The sequence below is a fragment of the Gekko japonicus genome, unplaced genomic scaffold (genome assembly GCF_001447785.1).
Source record: "Gekko japonicus isolate JY-2015 unplaced genomic scaffold, Gekko_japonicus_V1.1 scaffold5504, whole genome shotgun sequence".
Lineage (NCBI taxonomy): Eukaryota > Metazoa > Chordata > Lepidosauria > Squamata > Gekkonidae > Gekko > Gekko japonicus.
This window is the reverse complement of record NW_015166601.1, coordinates 15,289-41,184: the sequence shown is the minus strand read 5'-3', so window position 1 is coordinate 41,184 and position 25,896 is coordinate 15,289. Positions and strand designations below refer to the sequence as shown.

The window sequence follows — 25,896 nt, the reverse complement described above, 5'->3', positions numbered from 1 at the left end:
ACACCCCATAGCTAGCAATCCAAAACAGTCCAGTAGAGCCTGAGCCGTGGGTGTTGCCTTCTGACACACTTCCGGTGATGTCAGGGGGTGTGGCATATGCAAATAAGGTATGCTAATGAGTTATGCTAATGAGCTCCTGCACCTCTTTTTCTACGAAATGACCTCTGACCATATCCAGCTCTAGAAATCAAGCTGAATGGAGCATACTAGCCTGTAGAGCTTTTCCTGTTGCTTTTGTGGAATTTTCTTTTTCTCTCCAGGTAAAAACCATTTGCTAAAATTGTTAAGACACAGTAAGTTGTCAGTCAGCGGTCCTAAATCACCAGCGGAGATGTGTAGACCAGTTCTTGGTGGGACAGCTGCCACTGTGGTGGAGAGTGACTGTCAGCTTGTGGCTGACTTAAAGTGACCGCCGCAGGGTTTTCAAGGCGAGAGACGAAGAAGAGAAGGTGGTTTGCCGTTTTTCTGCCACTGTGTAGAGACCCCGGACTTCCTCAGGGGTCTCCCATCCAAACACCGGCCAAGGCTCACCCTGTTTAGCCTCTGAGACCTGATGGGATTGGGCTCGCCTGGTCCATACAGCTCAGGGCATTATTCCTTCTTGCCCCTTTCAAAAATCTATGTCTGTCTCCCCTGTCAGTGCCCTAGAAGCTTTCTCAAACAGCAAAACCAGCGTGGGACCGGCTGCAATTTCCTCTGAGATGGTGAAACTTCAGATGTAGCAAATGCCTTCCTCTTTCGGTCGCTTCACGTCTTGCAAAAGAGTCCCAGTGACCAGTCGGCTTTTCTGATGGCGCGATGCACCAGGGTCGAGATGTTCCATGGACATATTGGCCTGAAAATTCTCTTCCTCCTAGCAAGTAAGGTTTCTTTCTACTTTCTGGATTTGGGTTGCCAGCTTCCAGGTGGGGCCTGGTGATTTCCCACTGTTACAGCTGGTCTCCAGCTGACAGATCAGTTCCCCTGGAGAAAATGGCTGCTTTGGCGGGTGGACTCTGTGGCTTTCTCTGGCTTTGTACCCTGCAATGGTCTCTCCCCTCCCCTCCCCTCCCCCTTCCCAAGGCTTCAGGCCCAAATCTCCAGGAATTTCCCAGCCCAGAGCTGGCAACCCGGTATGCTGTTTCTTCCAGGGGAACTCATTTATGGCCAAAACATGAAGCTCAGACTCCTGTGTCAGGAGCTCTCAAACACTGGTGGGGTTTCTTTTTTAAAGCAGGAATCTGGGATCCTGATTCGGTTTGGAATCTTGGCGTGGCAGAAAAACCAGTTCAGACCTTTTCCTCTCGTGCTGGTTTTCCAGATCCGCCCCCTCTGGGGGGGGGGGCAAAGATCCAGGCACTATGCAGACTGCCCATATGCTGGCTCTAAAGGGACAAATAGCATCTCCGCGGGCAATGCTCCCTCTAAGCTGTGGAATCTTGTGAGCAAAAATTCTGCTTTGTGAGCTACCGGCGTTAAAGTTGTGAGCGAGCGATTTGGCTGCTGCATCGATTCGTTTGCTCCGGAGCCATCCTTCCTGAGCTAAGACAAAAACGAGTGAGCCGGAGGCTAGAAAACTGGGAGCTAGCGCACACTAACTCAGCTTAGAGGGAACACTGTCCACGGGACTCTTTGAGGGGAAAGGCTAGGACCCTGAATGTTACCTTCAGACAAGGAATGACCAGAGCCGGACAAGGATGTGTTCCATTCAAAATGGCCATCCTTCTCCACCTAGGTGGGGCTGTCATTGAAGAGTGTCCAGAAACTACAATTGGTACAGCGATAAAGAATTTTGGCTATAGCAGGTCATAGGCATAATATCAACCCAGTCTTGTTCCACCTACACTGGCTCCTAATTTGCTTCTGGGCCCAGTTCAAGGGTGTTGGTATTGAACTTCAAAGTCCGATACAGCTTGGGACCCGCATGCCTTAAGGACTCCCTACTCCTATATACTCCTGTAACAGCGTTCTGTGCGCCTTGGTGTTTAGTCATGCCGGCCACATGACCACGGAAACGTCTTCAGATAGCGCTGGCTCTTCAGCTTTGAAACGGAGATGAGCACCGCAACCCTAGAGTCGGATTCGACTGGCTTTCGAGCAAGGGAAACCTTTACCTTTTACTCCTATATGAACGTATTTCATCACTGTGGTCGTCTTTGGTGGTCTTGCTTCCAGTGCCTTTGTCATCTGAGGCAAGATGGGTCGCAACCTGAGAAAGGGCTTTCTGGGTTGTGGCACCAAAGTTGTGGAATTCCTTCTCTGGGGAGCTATTTCCTTCTATCATTACCTTCCTCCGGAGGGCGAAGACCTGTTTGCTTCTTTTGGCATTCCCTTTTCAACCTTCCACGGAAACATCTTCAGATAGCGCTGGCTCTTCGGCTTTGAAACGGAGATGAGCACCGCAACCCTAGAGTCAGATTCGACTGGCTTTCGAGCAAGGGAAACCTTTACCTTTTACTCCTATATGAACGTATCTCATCACTGTGGTCGTCTTTGGTGGTCTTGCTTCCAGTGCCTTCGTCATCTGAGGCAAAATGGGTCGCAACCTGAGAAAGGGCTTTCTGGGTTGTGGCACCAAAGTTGTGGAATTCCTTCTCTGGGGAGCTATTTCCTTCTATCATTACCTTCCTCCAGAGGGCGAAGACCTGTTTGTTTCTTTTGGCATTCCCTTTTCAACCCTCCTGTCAGCTGCCATAGAGGCTGGTATGGGGAGAAGGAGCTGCCTGGAATGTTTTCCTTTCCGTTCTCTAGCTGCCTCAGTGAGGTTCCCTTATCTATATGTTTTATGTGCCTGACCTTGGTACCTAGCTGGAACGCCATCCCTGGGAATGGAGGACCGTTACATGTTGGCGGGCCCCTTCTATCTCCTTGATTGGCTCAGTCACCCCTTTGAACTATGTATATCTGTTCACTCCGCGCTTTCAGCTTTAGTCTTAACACAGAACCTGAAGTAGAGATGCCCTGCCAATACTGTATCAATAAACTTTCCTTCTGAAGAAGCGAGTCGTTGATTCTGATTGTTGCAGGAGTTTGACACCTCCTCCTTTATGTGTTTTAATTTATCTTTGTAATGAACGAAGTTGGTTGTTAACATTTTAAAACTGTTTGAAGCTTTGAGGGCCCAAACTGGGTGGAAAGGCATCATAAAAAATATTGTAAGTAACACAAAGAAAATCGTATTCCAGCTGTTCTCCCTTCAGTGAGGGGCTTGGGCACATGTTGTCCTAATTGAATATTGGAGGAAACAGGAAAATATGTCAGCCCGCCAGCCGGTAGGGCAATGCCTTATTTCAATGCAGAAAGACAACAACTGAGCAGCAGGTTATAACAGAATCCTTCAGCACTTTCTATTCTGGTAGATCTTCAGGGTTTCTTCCAGGCTGGCATTGTCCTTTGAGGTTGGATACTCAACTATCATGCTATGTTAGACAGGAAAACTATATCCGGTCCCAAATTTTCTTGATGGCTTAAACCAGGGGGCCCGTGGGCACTGTGGGGCCCACCAACTCCTTTCCTGGTGCCTGACAAGTATCTTTAGAAAGTGTGCGGGACTGGGTGGGGCTTTTGCCAAGCAAGGTTTCTGATTGGCCATCTGCCATTTGATTGGTTTGCAGATTTTTTTAAAAAAATGCTGCTTTGGCAGCAGCTGTCACCACAATTTTTATTTATTTGTTAGACTTTTACCCCGCCCTCCCGCCGAAGCGGCTCAGGGCGGCTTACAGTAGTTAAAAACCAGTATACAATAGAATATCAAGTCTAAAACAATACAATCGATAAAATATCAAAATACAACTTATTAAATTTAAGATTAAGATGTGGCGGCCATCTGTTATAAAGTGCTAGTAGTTATGTGGAATGGTCAGTGTGGCCAGACTATTGAAACGCTTACCGGAATAGCTCGGTCTTTACAGCTCTATGGAATCGTTGAAGATCCCGCAGAGCTCGAATTTCATTTGGGAGCTGATTCCATAATACCGGTGCAGCAAGTGAAAACGCCCTAGTTCTTGTTGATGTTAACTTTGCGTCCCTAGGGCCTGGGGGAGACCAAGCAATTTTGCGACTCGGATCTCAGTGCCCTCGGGGGAACGTACGGGGGAAGGTGGTCCCTCATGTAGACATAAGGATCTTCACTGAAGGGAAGCTGCAGCAGCCATTTTGTGGCTGGATCTGCCTCCTGTGCCAGCCATTTTGCGGTTGTGCCTATGTGCCAGAATTCCAAAGGTGCCCGCTAGAGCTGCCAGGTCCCCTGGGGGGGGGCAGGGGGTTGCCCGCTCAAAGGGCCCCAGACCCTCGGAGTGCCGGAATCCAGCCGACATGCTCGGCACAATGACATCACTTGGAGGTGATGTCATTGCGCTGGGCATGTCGCCAGGGGGACGCTCTAGCATTTGGCTTGAAAACTCCAACTTCCTCCCGCTAAACAAGGTAAGGGACCCTAGTGTCCACAGGCTCAAAAAGGTTGGGGACCCCTGGTTTAAGTTGTTTAAAAGGGAGGGGCTGCGGCTCAGTGTTAGAGCATCTGCTTGGCATGCAGAGGGTCCCAGGCAGTGTTCCCTCTGAGCTGAGTCAGTGTGAGCCAGCTCACAGTTTTTTAGCCTCCGGCTCACACAGTTTTGTCTTCGCTCAGGAAGGAGGGCTCCAGAGCAGACTAATTTACGGAGCAACCAAACCACTCGCTCACAACTTTAATGCCTGGAGCTCACAAATTAGAATTTTTGCTCACAAGACTCCACAGCTCAGAGGGATCATTGGTCCCTGGCTCAATTCCCGTTATCTCCAGTTGAAATATCTGGCAGTAGGTGAGATGAAAGACCCTGCAGAGCTGTTGCCAGTCCGAGCAGACAATACTGACTATGATGCACCAAAAGTCTGATCCAATGTAAGGCAGTTTCATAGGTTCATTACTATATATACTAGTAGCCAAAGCCCCTTCTCTGTGTGGATACTTATTTCAGAAGGGAGCTTTGACTCTTCTTGAGAGCCCATCCCCCAAAAAATCTTGGTCTCTAAGGTGCTACTAGACTCAGATCTAGGGGTTCTAACAGCCTCTGACTACCAGCAATAACTAAACTTGTTCGGACATATTCCTTTTTTTTTTTTTAATTGATAGAACAAGCATTCACGAACCTTCATTTCTTACACCCCACTCTTTGTCTCCTGCTATTTCAGGTTCTTGGGTGGCTTCCGGCCAGTTGCCCCTTCCCCGTCTTTACCTGGAGACGTCTTCTGACCGCCTCACTGAAGGGGAATCTATCAGGATATTTTGTGTGGCTCCTGGAGCCTACCTTGGGGCCTACTTCTATTTGTTCATGGTTGGCCAGACTCGGCCCATGCAGGTGCTTCCTGCTCCAGAGACCCAGCACCAGGCGGCTTTCCTTCTGGAGAACGTGACCACCAGCAGGACAGGCCTATACCGATGCCAGTATGGCGTACAAAACGGGAGCCGGTTGCAGCCCTCGGCGCTCAGCGATCCTGTGGAAATCATCGTGGAGGGTAAGGACTTCTCCGGGTGGATAAATAGATATTTTTGGGGGGTGGGGTTGCCAACTCTGGCTTGGGGAATTCCTGGAGATTTGGAGGGGAGGCTGGGCGTGGTGGGGTTTGGAGAGGCGAGAGACCTCGGTGGAGTCTAACGTCATCAAGTCCACCCACCAAAGCAGCCATCTTCTCCAGGGGAACTGATCTCTGTCCTCTGGAGATCAGCTGTAGTGGTGCTAGGTGGGAATGGGGGGAGGTCGGGTTGCCAGATCCAGGTTGGGAAAACTCGTGGAGATTGGAGGCGGAGCCTGGGGAGGACGGGGGGCCTCAGTGGGGTGTTGTTGTTGTTGTTCAGTCGCACAGTCGAGGCTGACTCTTCGCGACCCCCTGGACCACATCACGCCAGGCCCTCCCGTCTTCCGTCGTGCTCTGGAGATGGCTCAATTTCATGTCCGTTGCATCGGTGACACTGTCTGACCACCTCATCCTTTGCCATCCCCGTCTTCTTTGACCTTCAGTCTTTCCCAGCATCAGGGTCATCTCCTCCAGTGAGTGCCCCCTTCTCATTGGGTGGCCAAAGTATTCGAGCTTCAGCTTCAGTCTCTGGCCTTCCAGGGAACAGTCAGGGTTGATTTCTTTTAGGGTTGACTGATTTGATCTCCTTGCAGTCCAAGGGACTCTCAAGAGTCTTCTCCAGCACCTCAGTGGAGCACAGTGCCATAAATTCCACCCTCCAAATCACCCATTTTTGTCTCCAGGGGAACTGTAGTTTGGAAATGGGCTGTAATTCTGGGGGATCCCCAGGTCTCCCCTGGAGGCTGGCATCCCTATTTAGGGGATCAGCAAAGGGTACCACTGCTCTTTATGGGAAGGGCCACCTACGACAAACGTGGCCTGCTGGGAGAACTGCCGGACAGGTAGAGCTGCCCGGATCCCCCAGGAGATGTCGGTGGGGGTTAGGACTGCCAGTTCCAGGCTGGGAACCTTCTGGAGGTTTGGGGGTGGAGCCTGGGGAGGACGGGGACCTCAGTGTGTGGGGTGCAATGCCACAGAGCCCGCCCTCCAAAGCATCCATTTCCTCCAGGGGAGCTGATCTCTGCAGTCTGGAGATGAGCTGCCATTCCAGGGGATCCCCAGGTCCCACCTGGAGGCTGGCATCCCAATGGACAGGTCTACTCAGAATTAAGTCCCATGTTCAGCGGGGCTTAAGGAGCTGCGGTGGCTCAAGTGGTTAAGACGCTGAACTGCAGGCTGTGGAAGGTCGGTAGCTCAGCAGTTCGTGACCCGAGTGTGCCGCATGACGGAGTGAGCTCCCGTCTCTAGCTCCAGCTCCTACCAACCTAGCAGTTCGAAAGCAAGAAATTGCAAGTAGATAAATAGAGACCACTTCGGTGGGAAGGGAACAGCGTTCTGTGCGCCTTGGTGTTTAGTCATGCCGGCCACATGACCACGGAAATGTCTTCGGACAGCGCTGGCTCTTCGGCTTTGAAGTGGAGATGAGCACCGCAACCCTAGAGTCGGACTCGACTGACTTTTGAGCAAGGGAACCTTTACCTTTACTCAGCGGGGCTTACTTCCAGGAAAGTGCTCCTAGGATTGTACCTTTACAGAGGGTCTACTCAGTATCCTACTCTGGTCTATTCAATGGGACTTATAACCAGGAAACTCTATTTAGGGTTCCATTGTTGGCCTCAGAGGCACATTTATCTGGCCCCTTTACATCGAGGGACGGTTACGTATTTCACCACAGGTTCAATGGTCAGGAGAGATCAAAGCTCCCGAGTCAGAAGAGACATTTTCACCATTCCCCCATGTTTTTTCTTTCTTTCTTTATCATTTCGTGCCTTTAGTTTTCACTACATTTTTGTTGTCACTTTTCCATTTTATTTTTCCCAGTTCTTTTGAGGCCACTTTCACCCCTATTTTTTTTCTGGAAGCCAGTTTTGAGTCACCTTTTCCCTCATGTGTAACGTTTCTGTCAGTTTTCTTTGTCCCACCCAGTCTCACCTGTCCTGGAATCCAGGCAGAGCCAGGCAATGGAGCTAGATCACAGTCAGGAGTCCAGTCCACAGGTCAAATACTAGTTTAGCAGCAGGCAGAGTTCATGGGTTCTTCAGGAAAGCAGAGTCCAAGGTCTTGTGACTCTGCTTTCCTGAAGAACCCAGCAAGATTCAGGCAGGTCCGAAAAGCAGAGTCAAAGTTCAGCCCAAAGGTCACAGGAGGCAGGCAGAGTCTGGCGTTGTGGTCATGAAGTCCACAGGGTTGGGCCAAGGTGCTTCCACAATCTGCAGTTCTCCAGGTCCGATTTATATAGGCATTCCTTAACAAGCCTGATTCACAGCCATCTGCTTGGAGGTGCTCCTGCACTTACTCAGAACTGCTATCATTATGCAGCTGGCACCAATGTTCCCTCTAAGCTGTGGAGTCTTGTGAGCAAAAAATTCTATTTTGTGAGCTCCTGGCATTAAATTTGTGAGCGAGTGATTTGGCTCCTGCCTAAATTAGTTTGCTCTGGAGCCATCCTTCCTGAGTCTAAGGCAAAAATGTGTGAGCCAGAGGCTAAAACACTGTGAGCTTCCTCACACTAACTCAGCTTAAAGGGAACACTGGCTGGCACCGAGCCAAGAGGAGAGCACTCTGTCTGCGTGTCCTTAAGTCTTGTCGGAGCTTTTCCCCTTGCTCAATTAATGAAGGGGAGCCTGGTGGGCTATTTTCCTGCAGCTGTGTTCCGTCGGCTACTTCAGAGCTGTGCCTGGTTGGGTCAAGGTCAGCTGCCGGCAATGAATCTTGAGGTTGCTGTGTCTCAAATCCACTAACTTTAGCTGGTTCAGAGCTGGCTGCATGTGGCTCCTTGACTCCTGGGGAGTCTTCAGCCACCCTGGACTCAGGCTGGGCAAGCTGGCCCACGACACCACCAACCTTCAGCCCACCTTATGATGACTGGACTGTCAGCATCGTTCGACAACTCCCTCTTCTCCCCACCAGACAAGTAGTTTCGTTTTTTTAAAGCACTAAAGTATCAATATGCCATTGTAATGAAAGGTTAAGCAGGTTCTTGTTGTAAATAGTCAATAATTGTTTAATACTCAGACTATTTGATGGATCTTGCTCTATTGGAAAGAAGAGATTTCTTTGCCTTTTAAAAATACTTTATTCTAAGGGAAAAGGTACATGGGATTGCTACAAATTAACAAAACACTAAGAGCTACATTTCTAAGCTTCCTACAGACAAGACAAGCACACACGTATGGAGAATTCTCTCCTTCTTCTTGACCCCTAGAAAGGAAGTCACCTGAAACAAATGACCAATCTGCATCAAAGTAGAAGTTACTTTTCCCGGGCTAATCCCCCATTGGCTCAGTGCCAGGTATCCCTTCCAGGTCAGTCTAAACAATAGCAAGCTAGGAATACAAGTTAACCCCATAATGACTGAATCATCAGACCTTGTAAACACATACATTTCCAACACCCCTTCTCAAGGTCTAACATGTAAGTCATACATACACATACAAAAACATTATTCATTATTCAATTCAACATTTGTACCAATCATATTCAACATTTTACGTAGACGTTCAAATTTCTCTTTGGTCAGTGGCTTAGTCAGAATGTCAGCCACCATTTCTTCTGTACGACAATGCTCAATATCTATCAGCTTCTTCTGGTACAAATCTTTCACTAAAGCACACTTAATACCAATTGATCTACTTCTAGCTGTAGTGCTTTCTTCCTTACATATGGTAATACAAGCCTGATTGTAATGTGGAAACAAAAAATACCCCAAGATAATTACAGGGGTGAACTCACGTGCAAGTGTAGAATGTAAGTTCGGGGACAGGGTTGAACCAGGATTTAAGGTCTAGTGTGGAAAGGACCTTTGTCATCCATAACCATAGTTCTGTACCTTATGGTTGTCATATTTCTAGCCTGGTCATTCTCCTTCATCCTGAACTGGATGGCCCAGGCTCGCCCAATCTTGTCAGATCCTAACAGGATTGGCTCTGGTTAGTATTTGGATGGGAGACCTCCAAGGAATTCTACAATCACTATGCAGAGGCAGGCAATGGCAGACCACCACTGCTAGTCTCTTGTTTTGAAAACCCTACGGGGTCCCCGTACGTCAGCTGCAACTCGACGGCACTTTACACTACTATCACTTTTCTCCTTCAGAGAACGTTAAAGTGGTCCATCGGTGGTGACTTAGATGGTCTCCAGGGATCACTCAGGTTTAGCAAGCTGTAGCAGTTGAACTAAAGCACAGACCTTCAGATCACTCCGGGGCTGCATTCAACATATTCCAAAAATCAGCATGGTGGAAGAGTTTCAGAGGGGTCAACCCCCTTGTCGCCCAACCAAGAGCGGGTGGTGCAAGCAATCTAGAGATTGCTCCATGGGTTTGAACCTCAAGAAGACATCGACCAAAAGGGAGACTGTAATCAAGAAATCAGAAGGACTTTGAGATTGGGAAGGGTAGCCATGAAGGAGCTAGAAAAGTTTCTTAAGTGTAAGGATGCGTCGGTGGCGACCAAGATCAAGATACTTCATATCACAGTCAGTGTTCCCTCTAAGCTGAGTCAGTGTGAGCTAGCTCACAGTTTTTTAGTCTCCAGCTCACACCTTTTTGCTTAGCTCAGGAAGGATGGCTCCAGAGCACACTAATTGATGCAGTAGCCAAATCATTGTCTCACAACTTTAATGCCAGTAACTCACAAAGTAGAATTTTTGCTCACAAGACTCCATAGCTTAGAGGGAGCATTGGTGGCATCCAATGGTTTTTTGAAAAAAATTAAACAAGGAGGTCCCATTGTAATGCTAGGCTTCCAGAGACTGCCAAAATGGTTCCCCTCCCCCAAAATTTGTCCACTAAAACACTAGGCCGGGGTGTCAAACATGCGGCCCTGGGGCCGGATCAGGCCCCCGGAGGGCTTCTATCAGGCCCGCAGTGGACCTGTCTGTCTTCTGCTTCTTCTTCCAGTTCCGCTGCTGCTGTGTCATCATAGGTTTGCAGCTTACAGGTACACACCTGAACAGCATACTCAGGATTGCAACAACACAGACATTTTGAAGCAGTAATTCAGAGCAAGAGGTGTCAGTTATCAGACACTGTTAAATAAACAAAATATCGTAAGGGTGCTAATGTTTTAAGCATGTTTTTATTTTACGTTTAAAAAACCCATTTGTGTCCTTTATAAAGTTTATATCTCCGCCAGTGTTCCCTCTAAGCTGAGTTAGTGTGAGACAGCTCACAGTTTTTTAGCCTCCGGCTCGCACATTTTTGTCTTCACTCAGGAAGGAGGGCTCCAGAGCAAACTAATTTCTGCAGTAGCCGAATCGCCCGCTCACAACTTGAATGCCAGTAGCTCAGAAAGTAGAATTTTTGCTCACAAGACTCCACCACTTAGAGGGAACACTGATCTCTGCTACCTGGCATTACATTTTATGAAACACATGGCCTGGCCCGACAAGGTCTCATCTATGTCAGATCCGGCCCTCATAACAAATGAGTTCGACACCCCCTGCATTAGATGGGGAAATGTTTTCAAAGCTTTCCCATCCCCGTGTCTCTCTGTCTTTACATGTAATGTCAATTTCATTCCGTGCCGCCGCACCTCCCCTTTATTTTGTTTTTGTCCCCCTCATACCGCCACTCACTCCTCCGTGCCCACCGCCACCTCCCACCACCAACTCGGTGAAGCTTCTTAGACACCAGCACCACCGCCCCATGCCCTGGGTAGCCGCTGCAGGGCCTGGCAGGAGCCCGTGGAGGGTGCCCAGGGTCGGGAGACCCGGGCAGGTGGCCGAGGTGGCCAGTAAGAAAGCAGCTGCCCAGGTTCCCAAGCAGAAAACTGCCCTTTCCCCCTTGGCCTCTCAGTTCCCAAAACTGCCCTTTCCCCTCGGGCGACAGTTATGGGCGTGACGCAGAGCCCTTAGAAGCTGTGGCTTCCCAGTTGGGTGGGAAGGAGGCGCTGTGGGACTGGAGCTCCCGGGCAGCTCCCGTGAATGTGGGGTGGGGCTCAGCTTTCCCCCCTTTCCTCCCATGTGAGGCCCTCGGACCAGCCTGTTTCATAGATGACCCTGGAGGTTCCTTCCAGCGCTTCTGTGATTCTATGATAGCAGGGGAAGCAGCAGCAGCAGGAGCAAGGATGCCTCTGGAGGCACCACCACTGCCGGCCGTGGCACCATGGGGGAGGCAAGGCAGTGTTCCCTCTAAGCCAAGGTAGTGCGAGCCAGCTCACAGTTTTTTAGCCTCCGGCTAACACATTCTTGTCTCCGCTCAGGGAGGAGGGCTCCAGAGCAAACTAATCTATGCTGCAGTACCCAAATGGCTGGCTCACAACTTCAATGCCAGTAGTAGCTCACCAAGTAGAATTTTTGCTCACAAGACTCCAACAGCTTAGAGGGAACATTGGCGGGGAGCGGGAGCAGCCACTGCGAAGCTCACTTTTCTTTTTGCCAAGATGTGGTGGCGTCTCCGTTGTGTTATCGACAACTGTGAAAAATGTAATCTCAGTCGCTGATAACGCTGCTCGCTGCAGCCAGAGAAGCACGTCTTCCCTCTCCCATTTTGATCTCAGGCTTGCTTTCGGAGACTGCCGAAATGGTCGTCCGTCCGTCCCCCCCCCCCCCCGCCCGGACAGTAGAAACACTTCTCAGAAAGAGGAAACTGCCTCACCGTCTTTTCTTCTGTTTCAGGATTTGGCCTGAGCACGCTCCCTCCAACTAGTCCTCCGGGGTCCGACTGTCAAGGTGAGCCAGTCTGCTTGAATGTAGAATGAGGGCAGCCTGCAGGTGTCTGGGGAAGAAGTCTGTGGGATGTGGCCACAAGGGCAGAGGGGAGCCGAGAGAAGTGGTCGGGCAGAAGAGGCCGTGTGGCGTCCTCTTATTAGGGAGGACTGGTTTTCCCTTTAAATGTGCTCTTTGCTTTTGTAATCTCCTGCCAACCTAGCAGTTCGAAAGCAAGAAATTGCAAGTAGATAAATAGGGACCACATCCGTGGGAAGGTAACAGCATTCCGTGTGCCTTGGTCTTTGGTCATGCCGGCCACATGACCATGGAAAACATCTTCGGCCAGCGCTGGCTCTTCGGCTTTGAAACAGAGATGAGCACCGCAACCCTAGAGTCGGACTCGACTGGCTTTCGAGCAAGGGAACCTTTACCTTTACCTTTACCTTGCTTTTGTAAATGGGGTAGATTCTGCTGCCACCAGGAATTTAAGGATTTCCAAACCTTCTCTCTGTTTCTTTTGCTGGTAAAGTGACCTAGAGTCGGGGCTTTTCAGGAATCTATGTGGTCCTGAGGAAAGATAGAACTAAATTTGGGGATAAACTTGAACAAAAGATGATTTATTGAAGTAAGAACAAAATATGAGGTTGGTTATTCTGTAAGTATCTTGGATAAAGGGACTTGAAAATATGTCTATCAAATGTATCCCACACACAGTCTTTTTTTCCTTTACTTTTTGTTTGTTTTGACACTCAGTTCCAATATTAACAGGAGGCACTATTTCCTATAGTCAGCCACACAGGCTAAGGACATATATACTGCACTCTTCAAGAACTCACTCAGAACTAACTGAACACTCACTGACTTAACTCTCTAACTGAACAATTCCAACTGATTTCTAACTGTCTCTCATAACTGACACACCCACACAGATTCACTTCAAAAAACCCTCCAACACTCTGTCATCCACCAATCACAGCACATTTGTCTCTCTCAATCACTCTAGTCTACTAACCATGCACACCAACCAAGCATTTAAAGGCACACACACTCTCATAGAACAAGGAATCATTACAGGCCGTCACTCAGTTCACAGCTAAGCTCTCTCTTTAAACCAGGGGTCCCCAACATGGTGCCTTGGGGCACCACGGCATTCTGGTAGGGGGCTGATTTTCTTTTGAGGGGGCAGAATGAGTTGGGGGAGGCGGTGCCACCTCCTGCAGCAGCAGCCATCCTGTGGTTTGACTCACCACCCCCTGACAGAATCCCAAAGGTGCCCACAGGCTCAAAAAGGTTGGGACCCCTGTGCCACCAGTCACAGAAGCCACAAAAGCTTCCATTGCCCCTGTTCATCTAGAGAGGCGGAGAGGTGGAGGCTTTCTTGAAGTTTGGAGAGGCTACGGCAAATGCCTGCAGGTGCCTCCCACCTCCACCCCCGCCCCGGGGTATCAGTGACTGGGCTGCTTTGGTGTCCAGCCCTGGAGAGGAGCCAGGGAGATGGGTGTCCCCTCCTCACAGGCACCCACCAGCACTAGTCCTGACGGCCGGGCCTTAAAGCTTGACCAACGACAACCTGGGCTTAGCATGTAGGGTTGGGCTTCAAGAGGTGGTGATTCATGGACAATGCTTTCTTATTTCCCGTCCAATGTTTTAACTGAGCCCGACAACTTTAACTAAAAAAAAAACCCAGACCTTTTTGAACAGTTTACAGAATCGGGGAGCAGGACTGGGGAGTAAACGAGCCAGAGAAAAGGGCTGCAGATGCTTTTCTTTAAAATGCTGGACACACCGAGGCTCCGCCGCCTCCTCCACCCAGCAGGGGAGAACCCAGCCCCAGCAAGTAGCAGCAGCAACTTGGCACTGCCTCTTCCAAACGGGTGTTTCGCTGTTTAGGCTTCGTACCAGTGGCCGGCTGATCCAGGCAGCCCAGTATTTTCAATGACTGTTTGGGAAAACACTGGAAAGACACTGGACATTTAGGGGTGTGTGTGTGTTACTGTTAGCGTTTGAAGCGTCTAGTAACCACACGTACCAGGTTGCTAGTGCTGACTATTCGCAGTGGATTTATTTACACAGATATATACACAGTTCATATAGCACTCTCCAACTCCAAATCGCTGTACAATCCGGCAGAGTGCTCCGCAGCAAGGCATTCACAGAGTGAACACCTCTACAAGTACTTTACACACTTATATACATGTTCAGCACCAATCAGTGATCAGTGCTGACTCATGGTGACATCATTTTAGCTGATGCAACTGAGATGCAATCTTAACCTGGTGACATGATCATATGACTCCTTCTGCTGTCAACCAGATCAGAATGATCTCCACCATTTACTTTCTTAGGCTGTCATCTTGCTTCATACCTGATAGTATGCTGACAGTTACCTCCAGACAAGTCAGTGAAAATACCTTGGGCCCCCCCCCCCCCCCGCCGAGGATGGAGTAAGGGGACACTGGGGGTGTAGGGGGGGGAGGTATTTGTGAATCTCCTGCCTTGTGCAAGGGGTTGTACTAGATGACCCCAGAGGTCCCTTCCAACTCTGTGATTCCGTGATTATGTCCGGGTCAGTGCCGGATACCAGGCAACCCTACGCCACCCTGCCTTAAGAAAGGAGCTATATTCACACTTGTGTCCGCTGCTCTTGCAGTAACCGCAGCTGCCCTCCTGCCTTTGTTTCCAGATCCATCCTGGATTCTCCTCGCTGCCCTGGGGGTGACTGGAGTGCTGCTTCTGGGGATGACACTGCTGGTGGCGGCGATGGCACTTGGAGGCTGTAGGTGAACGGCCAAAAACTCGGCTTCTCCCGTCTCCCTCGGGGCCCGTTCTCGGTTTGGGAGGGCCCAGGGCGCGAGAGGGGATACCGAGGCCCACTTCCCCCTTTGGTAAAGCCCCTTTCTCCTCTAACCAGGGGTCATTCCCTGCAGGAGCACACAGGAGGGGAGCTCCGGCAGTAAAGAGCCCAGGGGGTGGGCACATGCAACAAGCCCCACCCCCTGTTCCCAGCAGCCCCAAGCCACGAGAAGCCTTCCTTCCTTCCTTCCTTCCTCCCTTCCCTTCCCTTCCCTTCCCTTCCCTTCCCTTCCCTTCCCCTCCTTATTTCCTTCCCTCTCTCTTTCTTTCCCCCTTTCCCTCTTTCTTTCCTTCTCTTCCTTCCTTCCTGCACATATCTGCGCGTTCCCCCCCAGCTAGCAATCCAAAACAGTCCAATGGCACCCTTAAGGCCAAGGTTTATTCAGGTACAAGCTCTCCCTCCTCTGCTAGGGCAGATCTGCGCCCCCCCCAATAGCTAGAAATCCAAAACACTCCAGTGGAGCCTGAGCGGTGGGTTTTGCCTTCTGACACACTTCCGGCAATGTCAGGGGTGTGTGGCATATGCTAATGAATTACGCTAATGAGCTCCTGCACCTCTTTTTCCACGAAATGACCCCTGCCTCTAACCAAACCCCTCCCACTTGGTCAGTCCCCTTTGGCTGTACCCATTCTTCCCTGACAGCACCCTTTACATTTCAATCTGCTTACTCTGGCAAAGAGACACCGTACAAAATTTTGCTTTCTTGGTTGTATGAAAGCAACACAGGAAACCAGCGCCTTGTGGATGCAGCCAGAGCCTCAGCGCTTGGCCTCTAAGAGTTCCCTCTAAGCTGAGTTAGTGTGAGCCAGCTCACAGTTTTTTAGCCTCCGGCTCACACATTTTTGTCTTAGCTCAGGAAGGAGGGCTCCAGAGGCAAACTGATTTATGCAGCAGCCAAATCGCTCGCTCACAACTTTAGTGCCAGGAGCTCAACAAAGCAGAATTTTTAATCAGGACTCCACAGCTTAGACGGAGAATTGTCTATCACTGCACCTTACATGTAACACGGAAAAGGAGCTCGTGTTCCTTAAGTCAGGCGGACCACCCAGTTTGTCAAAGGCCGTCGTTTTAAAATTCCAGATAAGCCAATCGAAGGCACCTCCGTTCCCACATTGCTCCCACGCTGATTCATAACTTAGATTCACGAGACATTTATAACTCGGCATGTCAGGTGCCTGCTGCTGACAGGCAAACTCCCAGCAGTTACAGACGCTGCCCGCTGGTGCCCGGCTGGTTGGTGGGTGGAAGTGGGCCAGACGCGGGAGGAGGGGGGAGGCCCCATCTGCAGTTTCCATAGTTACTGGGTGTTGTGTAGTGGGTTCGTTGCAGGAAAGCTCAGTCATTTAGCATAGTTATCAGCTCTGTTTATTAGCACACGTACACACAACACTAAAACAAGCCTGCGATGTCCTGTATTTATTTGGTCCATAACCAATCCCTAAACAGCGCTCCTCTTCCTACTGGTGGGTTTGAATGTCCACCTGGGGACCCTATTGGTGTTCCTAGGATCCTTGGTCGTTTTGTTATTCAGGACCAAGCTCTAAGGCGCTGGCCACCTAGTGGCTCACTGCGGACACAACACCCCTCCCCCCGTAGTTCAACCATGCCTAGGGCACATAGTCCTTTAAGTAGGCCGGAGGCCGGCGCTCCCTAGTGGAACGCCTCGGTAACAGAACTGGGGTTCCTGGTGCTTCTGGAGGTGGGTTGTCCCTTTGGTTCTGACGGGGCCGGGAATCCACCTCGACCTCCAGAGTGGTGGCCAAAGACGCTTCCCCAGGCTCTGTACACGCAGGCTGGAAGGGATCGCTGGCTCTTGCCTCGGGGACATCTACGTCCGGTTCCACTGGACTCCGTTCATCGGGGCCCGGGGATGGCTCTGCCTCCAGGGACGATGGGATCTGTCGCCTTCGCAGCTGGTCCACGTGTTTTCTCAGGACCTGGCCGTCCTCTGTGGAGACTTCGTATGATACCGGCCCCGTGGGATGAATGACCCGGCCTGCCAGCCAAAGGGGTCCTTTCCCATAATTTCTTATGAAGACGGGGTCCTCCGGAAAGAACCCTCTAGGTGCTTTTACCTGTTCGGACAGCCTCCACGATTTGGGGGCCCTATCTGGGTGTACCCTGTCCAGCAGCACAGTCGGCCTTCGGCCCATAAGCAGCTCGGACGGGCTGCAGCCACTGACTGGGTTGGGAGTGGTGTGTTGCGACAGCAGGAACTGGGCCAGGTGGAACTCCCAGTCACCCTCTGTGATTCCGCTGAGTGCCTCTTTGGCGGTCCTCGCCATGCGCTCAGCCTGTCCGTTTGTGGCTGGGTGGAAAGGTGCTGACCTCACACGTCGGATGAGGTTTCCCCGGAGGAACACCTGGAACTCGTCTGACGTGAAGGCCGTTCCGTTGTCAGAGACGATGGTGTCTGGCAGCCCATCGGTTGCGAAGATCCGGCACAGCGCACGGATGGCTGCTTTTGTGGACATCATAAAGATGGGCATGACCTCCAGCCATTTGGAGTAGGAGTCCACCGTGACCATGAAGAGCAATCCGTGGAAGGGGGTGGCAAAATCGAGGTGAAGTCAGGACCACGGCCTGCCAGTGGACTCCCAAGGCTGTGTGGGGGTGCTTGGAGGGTTTGGGCGGACTGCCTGGCATGCTTGATGCCCCTTCACCCATGCTTCGAGCTCACTGTCAATTCCCGGCCACCACACATAGCTCTGGGCCAGAGCCTTCATCCTGACTATCCCCGGGTGAGCCTCATGGAGCGCCCAGACGATGCGTTGGCGCAGGGCGCTGGGGACAACTACTCTATTCCCCCACAGCAAGCATCCCTTGTAAGCCAAGAGCTCAGCCTTCCTGGCAGTGAAAGCAGTGAACTCGGGGCCCTCTGTGGCCAGGGGCCATCCCCAGCGAACCCAGCCCAAGACATGGGAGAGAACTGGGTCCCGGGATGAATGGCTGGCCATGTCGGTGGCCTGTAGGGGCTGTTCCAGCAGGTCATCGAGGAGCAGGATGTGGTGTGCTGGAGATGGGTCTGGCTCAACCGATGGCAAGGGCAGGTGGCTGAGGGTATCTGCGTGCCCCATTGCTTTCCCGCGGCGGTGCAGGAGCTGGTAGTTGTAGCCTGCCAAGAAAATGGACTACCGGAGGACCCACAGAGATAGAACTTGCGGAGTCTGCTTGTCAGATGCGAAGAGGCTGAGGAGAGGGCGGTGGTCCATCACGATGGTGAAGGGCCGGCCATATAAGATGTCGTGTAACGTCTTTACTCCAGCAACGATCGCCAGGCCCTCACGATCGAATTGGGCGTAGTTCCATTCCACAGTCAACAAAGTCCGGGAGTAGTAGGCCACTGGTACTTCACGGCCGTCGGGAGGAAGGTGCCCCAGTACCGTGCCCACGCTGTAGGGAGAAGCGTCGCATGCGAGGATCACCGGCAGCGACTCATTGAAGTGAGCCAATACCGAGTTTGAGATTAACAGTGCCTTGACAGCCCGTAACGCTGTGGCTTGGTGGGGGCCCCAGACCCAAGGGGCTTTCTTGTCAAACAGCCTGTGCAAGGGCTCTGCGACCGCTGCCTTGTGGGGGAGGAAAGCATGGTAAAAGCTGAGGAGGCTGAGGAATGCCTGGAGTTCCACTTTGGACTTAGGTGACGGGGCCTCTACTATGGCCTTGATCTTGTCTCGTGCGGGGTGGAGGCCATCCGCATCTATGGTGAATCCCAAGAAATTCACCTGGTCGACTCCCAGAAGGCACTTCTCTCTCTTTACCTTGAGACCGGCCTCGTGGAAACGACAGAGGACGGTGTGGAGACGGGTCGCGAAGTCCTCCCTGGTCGCTGCAGCGATCAGCACATCATCGGAGAATGGGGTGACCCCAGGGATCCCTTTCAAGAGAAAGTCCATTCAATGTTGAAAATTCCCCGGTGCCACACTCACCCCAAACTGGAGCCTCTTCACCTTAAATGCCCCCCGGTGCGTGACTATGGTTTGGGCCGCGGCTGTGACCTTGTCTACCGGCAGCTGCTGATACGCCCGAGCGAGGTCCAACTTCCCGAAGACCTTGGCTCCTGCCAAGGTGGCTAGTACATGGCTCACAACTGGAACAAGGTAGGCATGATCCTGCAGGGTCTTATTCAAGGTGCACTTGTAATCCACGCAGATGCGGACCTCGCTGTTGGGCTTCAAATATTGGGGTTTCCCATGCCGCGTGGGAGACTGGTTCTAGAACCCCTTGTGTCACCAGGCGGTCCAGCTTGGTGTCCATTTTAGCTTTCAGAGCGAAGGGGACCCACCAGGCGCGCATGCGGATGGGCGCTATTTTGGGGTCAAGCTGCAGGGAGACCGGTGTAGCGCCCCGACGATCCGTCGAAAATGGATGGGAACTCCGTGCAGACCTCGCTAAAGTCTGTTCGGTCACATTGCTTCACCCCCTCTATGGTTATCCCTAGGGGGCAGAACCAAGCCCGTCCCAAAAGGCTGACCAAGTTTCCCTTGACCACGACCAAGTCTAAGAGCCCATCAAACTCCTGGTAGCAGACCCGAAAATGACCCTCGCCCCGCACCGGAACTCGGTTCCTTTGGAAGTGCACTAAGTTTATGTTGGAGGGTCTCAGGTGGGCCCCCGCATTTGGACAGTCTATTGAGCGTCTCCACTGAGATGATGGAGGCCGTGGAACCGGAGTCTAACTCCATGCTGCAAGGGGACCCCTCTATCTGTAGCTGGACCTGTATCTTAGGGGCTGTGGTAGGGCTCAGGAGTTTCAGTAACTGTTCCGTTGAGTGGAGGTACAGCTCTTCTGTGGACGCGTCGGCCTTGTAGTGTGCAGCAGCGCATGGTCACTGTGGTGGCATGCTGTTCGGGTGGCAAGCCCCCCGCGAGGGGCAGACACGGGCGATGTGACTGGAGCATCCGCAGCTCCTGCATGTAGCGTCCCTGAACCAGCATGTCCTCCGTTCATGCGCCTCACTGCAGCTGGCACACTCCGAAGAGGCAGTCGAGTCCGGGACCCGAGTGGAACACAGTGGTCGTCCTGGAGCCTTCCTGCGAATGACCGGATGGTTTTTGTGGACCCCTTCTGCTTCGGAGTCCCCGGAATCGATTGCGGCCTGGTTTCCTGGTGGCCTGGTGATGACGCCAGGTGAGAACGCTCCCATGCGGTGGCTGTTCAGAGGGTGGAAGCTAGGGTGCACTTCTCGTCTTCGGTGATCTGTCTCCTAAGCTTCTTTTCCCAGAGGCCACAAACGAACCAGTCTCAGAGGGCAATATCAAGATGGGTTCCAAATTTGCAGTCGGCCATGCGGCGGTGGAGCTCGGCCAGAAACTTGGTGGCTGACTCCCATGGTTATTGGTTCCTGTAGCTGAAAGCCACGTGGCACGACATCTCCGATGGACTAGTGACAAAGTGGTCTTGCAGGGCTTTGACGATCTGGTCAAACGTTTCATCGTCCAGCGAGGTGGGAGAGAGGAGGTTCTGGGCCAGGCTGACAGTAGCGGGACCGCAGGAGTCGATCAGGAGGCCTTTCTTCCTCTCCTCTTCGGTGACCTGGTAGAAGATCAGGATGGACTTGAGTCCGGTGACCCAGGCTCCCCACTGCTGCAGGCAGGTTGGATCGAACGGGGGAACTATTCCCACTCCCGGAGCCAGTGCCATTGTGCTGCGTGGTGGAGGTCCGGGCGTGGAGGTGGCTGTCTCGTCGGTTGCTCTGGCAGCCTGGCTTGCTCGGCGGGATCCCATCCTCGTCACCATTGTTGTGTAGTGGGTTCGTTGCAGGAAAGCTCAGTCATTTAGCATAGTTATCAGCTCTGTTTATTAGCACACGTACACACAACACTAAAACAAGCTCGCAATGTCCTGTATTTATTTGGTCCCTAACCCTGAAAGCCACGTGGCACGACATCTCCGATGGACTAGTGACAAAGTGGTCTTGCAGGGCTTTGACGATCTGGTCAAACGTTTCATCGTCCAGCGAGGTGGGAGAGAGGAGGTTCTGGGCCAGGCTGACAGTAGCGGGACCGCAGGAGTCGATCAGGAGGCCTTTCTTCCTCTCCTCTTCGGTGACCTGGTAGAAGATCAGGATGGACTTGAGTCCGGTGACCCAGGCTCCCCACTGCTGCAGGCAGGTTGGATCGAACGGGGGAACTATTCCCACTCCCGGAGCCAGTGCCATTGTGCTGCGTGGTGGAGGTCCGGGCGTGGAGGTGGCTGTCTCGTCGGTTGCTCTGGCAGCCTGGCTTGCTCGGCGGGATCCCATCCTCGTCACCATTGTTGTGTAGTGGGTTCGTTGCAGGAAAGCTCAGTCATTTAGCATAGTTATCAGCTCTGTTTATTAGCACACGTACACACAACACTAAAACAAGCTCGCAATGTCCTGTATTTATTTGGTCCCTAACCAATCCCTAGTCAGCTCTCCTCTTCCTACTTGTGGGTTTGAATGTCCACCTAGGGGTCCTATTGGTGTTACTAGGATCCTTGGTCCTTTTGTTATTCAGGACCAAGCTCTGACTAAGGCGCTGACTATGTAGTGACTCCCTGCGGACACAACACTGGGTAAGTGCTAGAATGTTGCCCCAGCGCAATGCCAGCGCTTCCGGGTCGCACTCGAAGTGACCTCTTCATGCAGCAGCGACGAACACTGTCCCCCACTCCACATGGGTGAGTACCCGCATTGCCCCATCTCCCACCAGTTTCCAGTTCATGCCTGGCAATCCTGTTTATAACTGGAAAATAATCTCTGCCACACTTTACGATGTTATTTTAATTTATTTTTCGTATTTGTATCCCGCCCATCCCATGAGCGGGCTCAGGGCAGGTCACATTACCTCAAATAATACAATAAGGTTTAAAACACAATAAAACATTACATTATAAACATTTACAATCAGTAGTTATAGCTGCTGGTGCAAATGCCGACCCATTAATACTGATTGTTATGGCGGGTTGCTGGCAGATGGGTGGCCAGCAGGTAGGAGACAGCAGGGGTCATTTCCTGCAGGAGCGCAGAGGAGTGGAGCTCTGGCAGTAAAGAGCCCAGGGGGCGGGCACATGCAACAAGCCCCGCCCCCTGCTCCCAGCAGCCCTCAGTCAGAGCAAGAAGCAGCCAGGTAAGTTCCAGAGCTCCCCCCCGGCCCCCTGGTCCAAAACAGTCCAGTGGCACCTTTAAGACCAAGTTTTATTCAGGTACAAGCTCTCCCTCCTCTGGAAGGACAGATCCCCCCCAATAGCTAGCAATCCAAAACAGTCCAGTGGAGCCTGAGCGGTGGGTGTTGCCTTCTGACACGCTTCCGGTGATGTCAGGGGGTGTGGCATATGCAAATAGGCTATGCTAATGAGTTATGCTAATGAGCTCCTGCACCTCTTTCTACGAAATGACCCCTGGGAGACAGGAACCTCGGTGGGGGGGGGGGAGGGCCACACGGGGATGCCCGCTGCCTCAGCCAAAAACCTGGTGGAACGGCTCCGTCTTGCAGGCCCTACGGGACTAAGATCCCGCAGGGCCCTGATCTCGATGGGGAGCACGTTTCACCAGTCATTAGACTGTATATCACTGTTGGGGAAAGAAGCAGAGATAAGGCAGTGGGCGTGAACCGTAATGACACAGAGGCCGTGGCCATTTCAGCGTGGCTCATCGGCCTCGGGTTCAATGCAGTCAGGATGGGTTTTTTTCCCCCCTGCTTCCCCACAACATCGCACTGCATTCATGTACCTCTTCCCCTGGGTTTTCTCCAAACTTTTCCAGACCTCTGAGGTTTTGGAAAAGCTTGCAAAAAAGCCTGGATGGCTGCTGAGTGGGAGAATGTTAGGATTTCCCCTTACGCGTGGCAGCCATTTTTCCTGACCCAGTCCCCATGGTAGCCATTTCCTCTTTTGCCCTGACACAGGAGGCTTTTATTTTTAGAAATTGTCTGTTTGGTGTCGTGGTTAAGAGCACAGACTCTAATCTGGGAGAAATGGGTTTGATTCCCCACTCTTCCACTAACAGCTGCTGGTGTGACCTTGGGTCGGTTATGAGTTCTCTCAGAGCTGTTCTCTCAAGAGCAGTCCTCGAAAGAGCTCTCTCAGGCTCACCTGCCTCACAGGGTGTCTGTTGTGGGGACGGGAAGGGGAAGGAGATTGTAAGCCGCTTTGAGACGCCAATGAAGTGCGGGGTATAAATCCAATCTCCTCCTCCTCATTTTTTTTTAAGTACACTTTATTAAATGTTTAGTGTATACAGGGATAGGGAAGGGAGAGAAAACAAAAGTAATGTCTTTTGCATATAAATCTTCTCTACTTGTTTCACATTACAAAAGGATAGACTGAAATTTTAAAAGTTCATAAAGGCTTCTTCATATTATATTGTTAAAAAGTTCATGTCTTTATATTTCTTTTCTATCCAATCGTAAAAAGGAGTCCATAATCCGACGAAATCTTCTTCCATTTGCCCTTTTAGCATCAAAGTCAATTTATCAATTTCCACACTTTCCATAATCTTCACTATTAGGTCTTGTTCAGAAGGTATTGTTGGAAGTTTCCAAAAGGTTGCAAATAAAATTCTAGCTACTGTTACTACATGAATTATAAAATATCTTTGGTTTTTGTCCAAATCATCTGGCATGCAGTTCAGTAAAAACAATTCTGGTCAAAAGAGTAATGAAGTCTGCAAAACTGTCTGTATAAATGTATGTACCATAACCCAGAACTTGTGTACAATTTCACATGTCCACCACCACATATGGTAAAATGTACCCACGTGTTTTTTATATTTCCAGCCACTATTTGGCATATTTTTGTACATTTTAGCTAATCTATCTGGTGTTAAATACCATCTATAAAACATCTTATACAAATTCTCTTTAAATGCAACCAATTAAGTTATTTTCACATTCACTTTCCACAGTTTACTCCACTATGCAAGATCAATATTACAACCTAAATAACCTCCTCGTCCTTATTGATATATCGTAACAACAGGTGTAACAGGATCTCTGAATTCTCAGCTTTAATTTTTTTAAAAAAATCAGTCTCTAGTCCTTTCCCAGGTGAGAGATATAAGGAAAAGGGCACATTTATGCAACGGAATGGGACAGAGACTTACTTAAAAACAAACAAACTGGGAATTCACAGAACCTGCTGTACCTATTGTTACAACAGTATATCAATATAACAATACGAAACTAAGAATTAAAAGAAACTGCCAAGCTCCATGGCCCAGGGCCGGGCACTGCTGGGGCACTGGGGCAGGAAAACTGGAGGGATACCTGAATTGTAGAAACCTAGTCACTGATGAGCTTTCTCTGCAGCCGCACCAGCAACAAGGAGACCACAAAACCTGCCAGCATCGGTAGGGCCTGGGGCACAGGTCCTTGCGCAGCGGTCCCCTCCCCTTCAGGGTGCAGAGATCCTTGCAGATTGGTCAGGGACCGTAGGGGGCAGACCCCCACGCCTGCTTACTGCTGACTCGCTCTTCAAACATGCTGTCCTCCACCGGACCTATGCAAGTCTGGGATTCGGTAGACTCCAACGAAGCCTTTTGTACCGCTCTTCGCCAGATAACCCTGTCACGGATTTTGGTTCATTCAAAATGAAGTTTTGACTCAAAAAGTCTGGTTCGGGCTTCTGCGGCCTGCTTTGGGGTATTTTCTCAGAGACTCAGACTGCTTTGCTGAGAAAGAAACACACTGACCTTGCAGGGGAGATAAGACAGCTGTGTTAGAAGTCTATCCCCTGGGACTGTCTCCCAATTAACATTCCATCTGATTCAGCTCCTGTGGGAAACCCGTTTGGGCTGGCTGCAGACGGATCCATCTCTGTACTCATGCGGTCAGAGGTACTCTGTACTCATTAGGTCATCTGGTCAGCGATTGGCTCATTCATTTGGCTATAGGTAATTGCTGAGGGCCCCGATTGGTGCAAAGGCCTAGCAACACTTGGGGCCCTTAGCAATAAAGGAATCATCCTCAGACCTGTTCTTCAGCCCGGATGGTGCCTACCTGTTATCAAGAGAGCCAGTTTGGTGTAGTGGTTAAGTGCGTGGACTCTAATCTGGGAGAACCGGGTTTGATTCCCCACTCCTCCACTTGCACCTGGCTGGATGACCTTGGGTCAGTCACAAGCTCTGGCACAGCTGTCCTTTAAAAAGAGCAGTTTCTGCCAGAGCTCTCAGCCCCACCTACCTTACAGGGTGTCTGTTGTGGGGAGGGGAAGGGAAAGGAGTTCATAAACCGCTCTGAGAGTCCAAGTGAAGGGCGGGGTATAAATCCAATCTCTTCTTCTTCTTCTTCAAGACATGTTGGCACAGTCTGGCTCTTTTTGGCCATCTTGGACTTATAGGCTTGCTGAAGTCAAACAGCACACTGGCTTGGCTGACTCTGGAGACAATTGCTTTTGAACCCGCAACTATGAATGGGCAACATCTTGTAACCTGCGAATGTCTTACGGTGTTTTCGTTAGCTCCTGAATTTCTAGTTTTATCATCTTTTCCCTCACAGTAACTGTTCTTGTTTAACGTATTATTTGCACCTTAATAAAATATATATCTTAAATATTAATTCTGGCCGTAGAACAAACTTAAGAGTCCAGGGGCACTTTGAAGACCAACAAAGGTTTATTCAAGGTATGAGCTTTCCTGTGTGAAGCACACTTTTTCAAATACAATGGAACTTAAGATAGGTGAAAACAGAATGAAATAACAAGCTAAGGTTATAAGGTCAACAGTTTAAAGCAATACATATGTCAAAATAAGTCTGAGACTCTCCATTCACTCCCAGAGCGTGGAGGACACTTTACAGCATTTTTAATTTCTTTTTCTGGCCATCTGTCTTCACAGCCTGCAATTTGAATCCATTGCCTAGACTGGAAGACCACCCACCACAATACTTAACTTTTG

At 50.7% G+C, this 25,896-nt stretch overlaps 1 protein-coding gene across 1 annotated transcript in view; it reads left to right on the top strand.

The window, feature by feature from the left end:
* The first annotated feature begins 806 nt into the window (after nt 1-806).
* Nucleotides 807-25,896, top strand: part of LOC107111422 (chromosome unknown open reading frame, human C19orf38) — a 35,432-nt gene continuing 10,342 nt past the window's right edge. The window contains exons 1-4 of the mRNA XM_015412390.1: nt 807-860; nt 5,149-5,472; nt 12,151-12,204; nt 14,867-14,959. Coding sequence (XP_015267876.1) covers nt 815-860; nt 5,149-5,472; nt 12,151-12,204; nt 14,867-14,959 — 517 coding nt within the window. The 5' untranslated portion in view covers nt 807-814. The remainder of the gene's footprint in view (nt 861-5,148; nt 5,473-12,150; nt 12,205-14,866; nt 14,960-25,896) is intronic.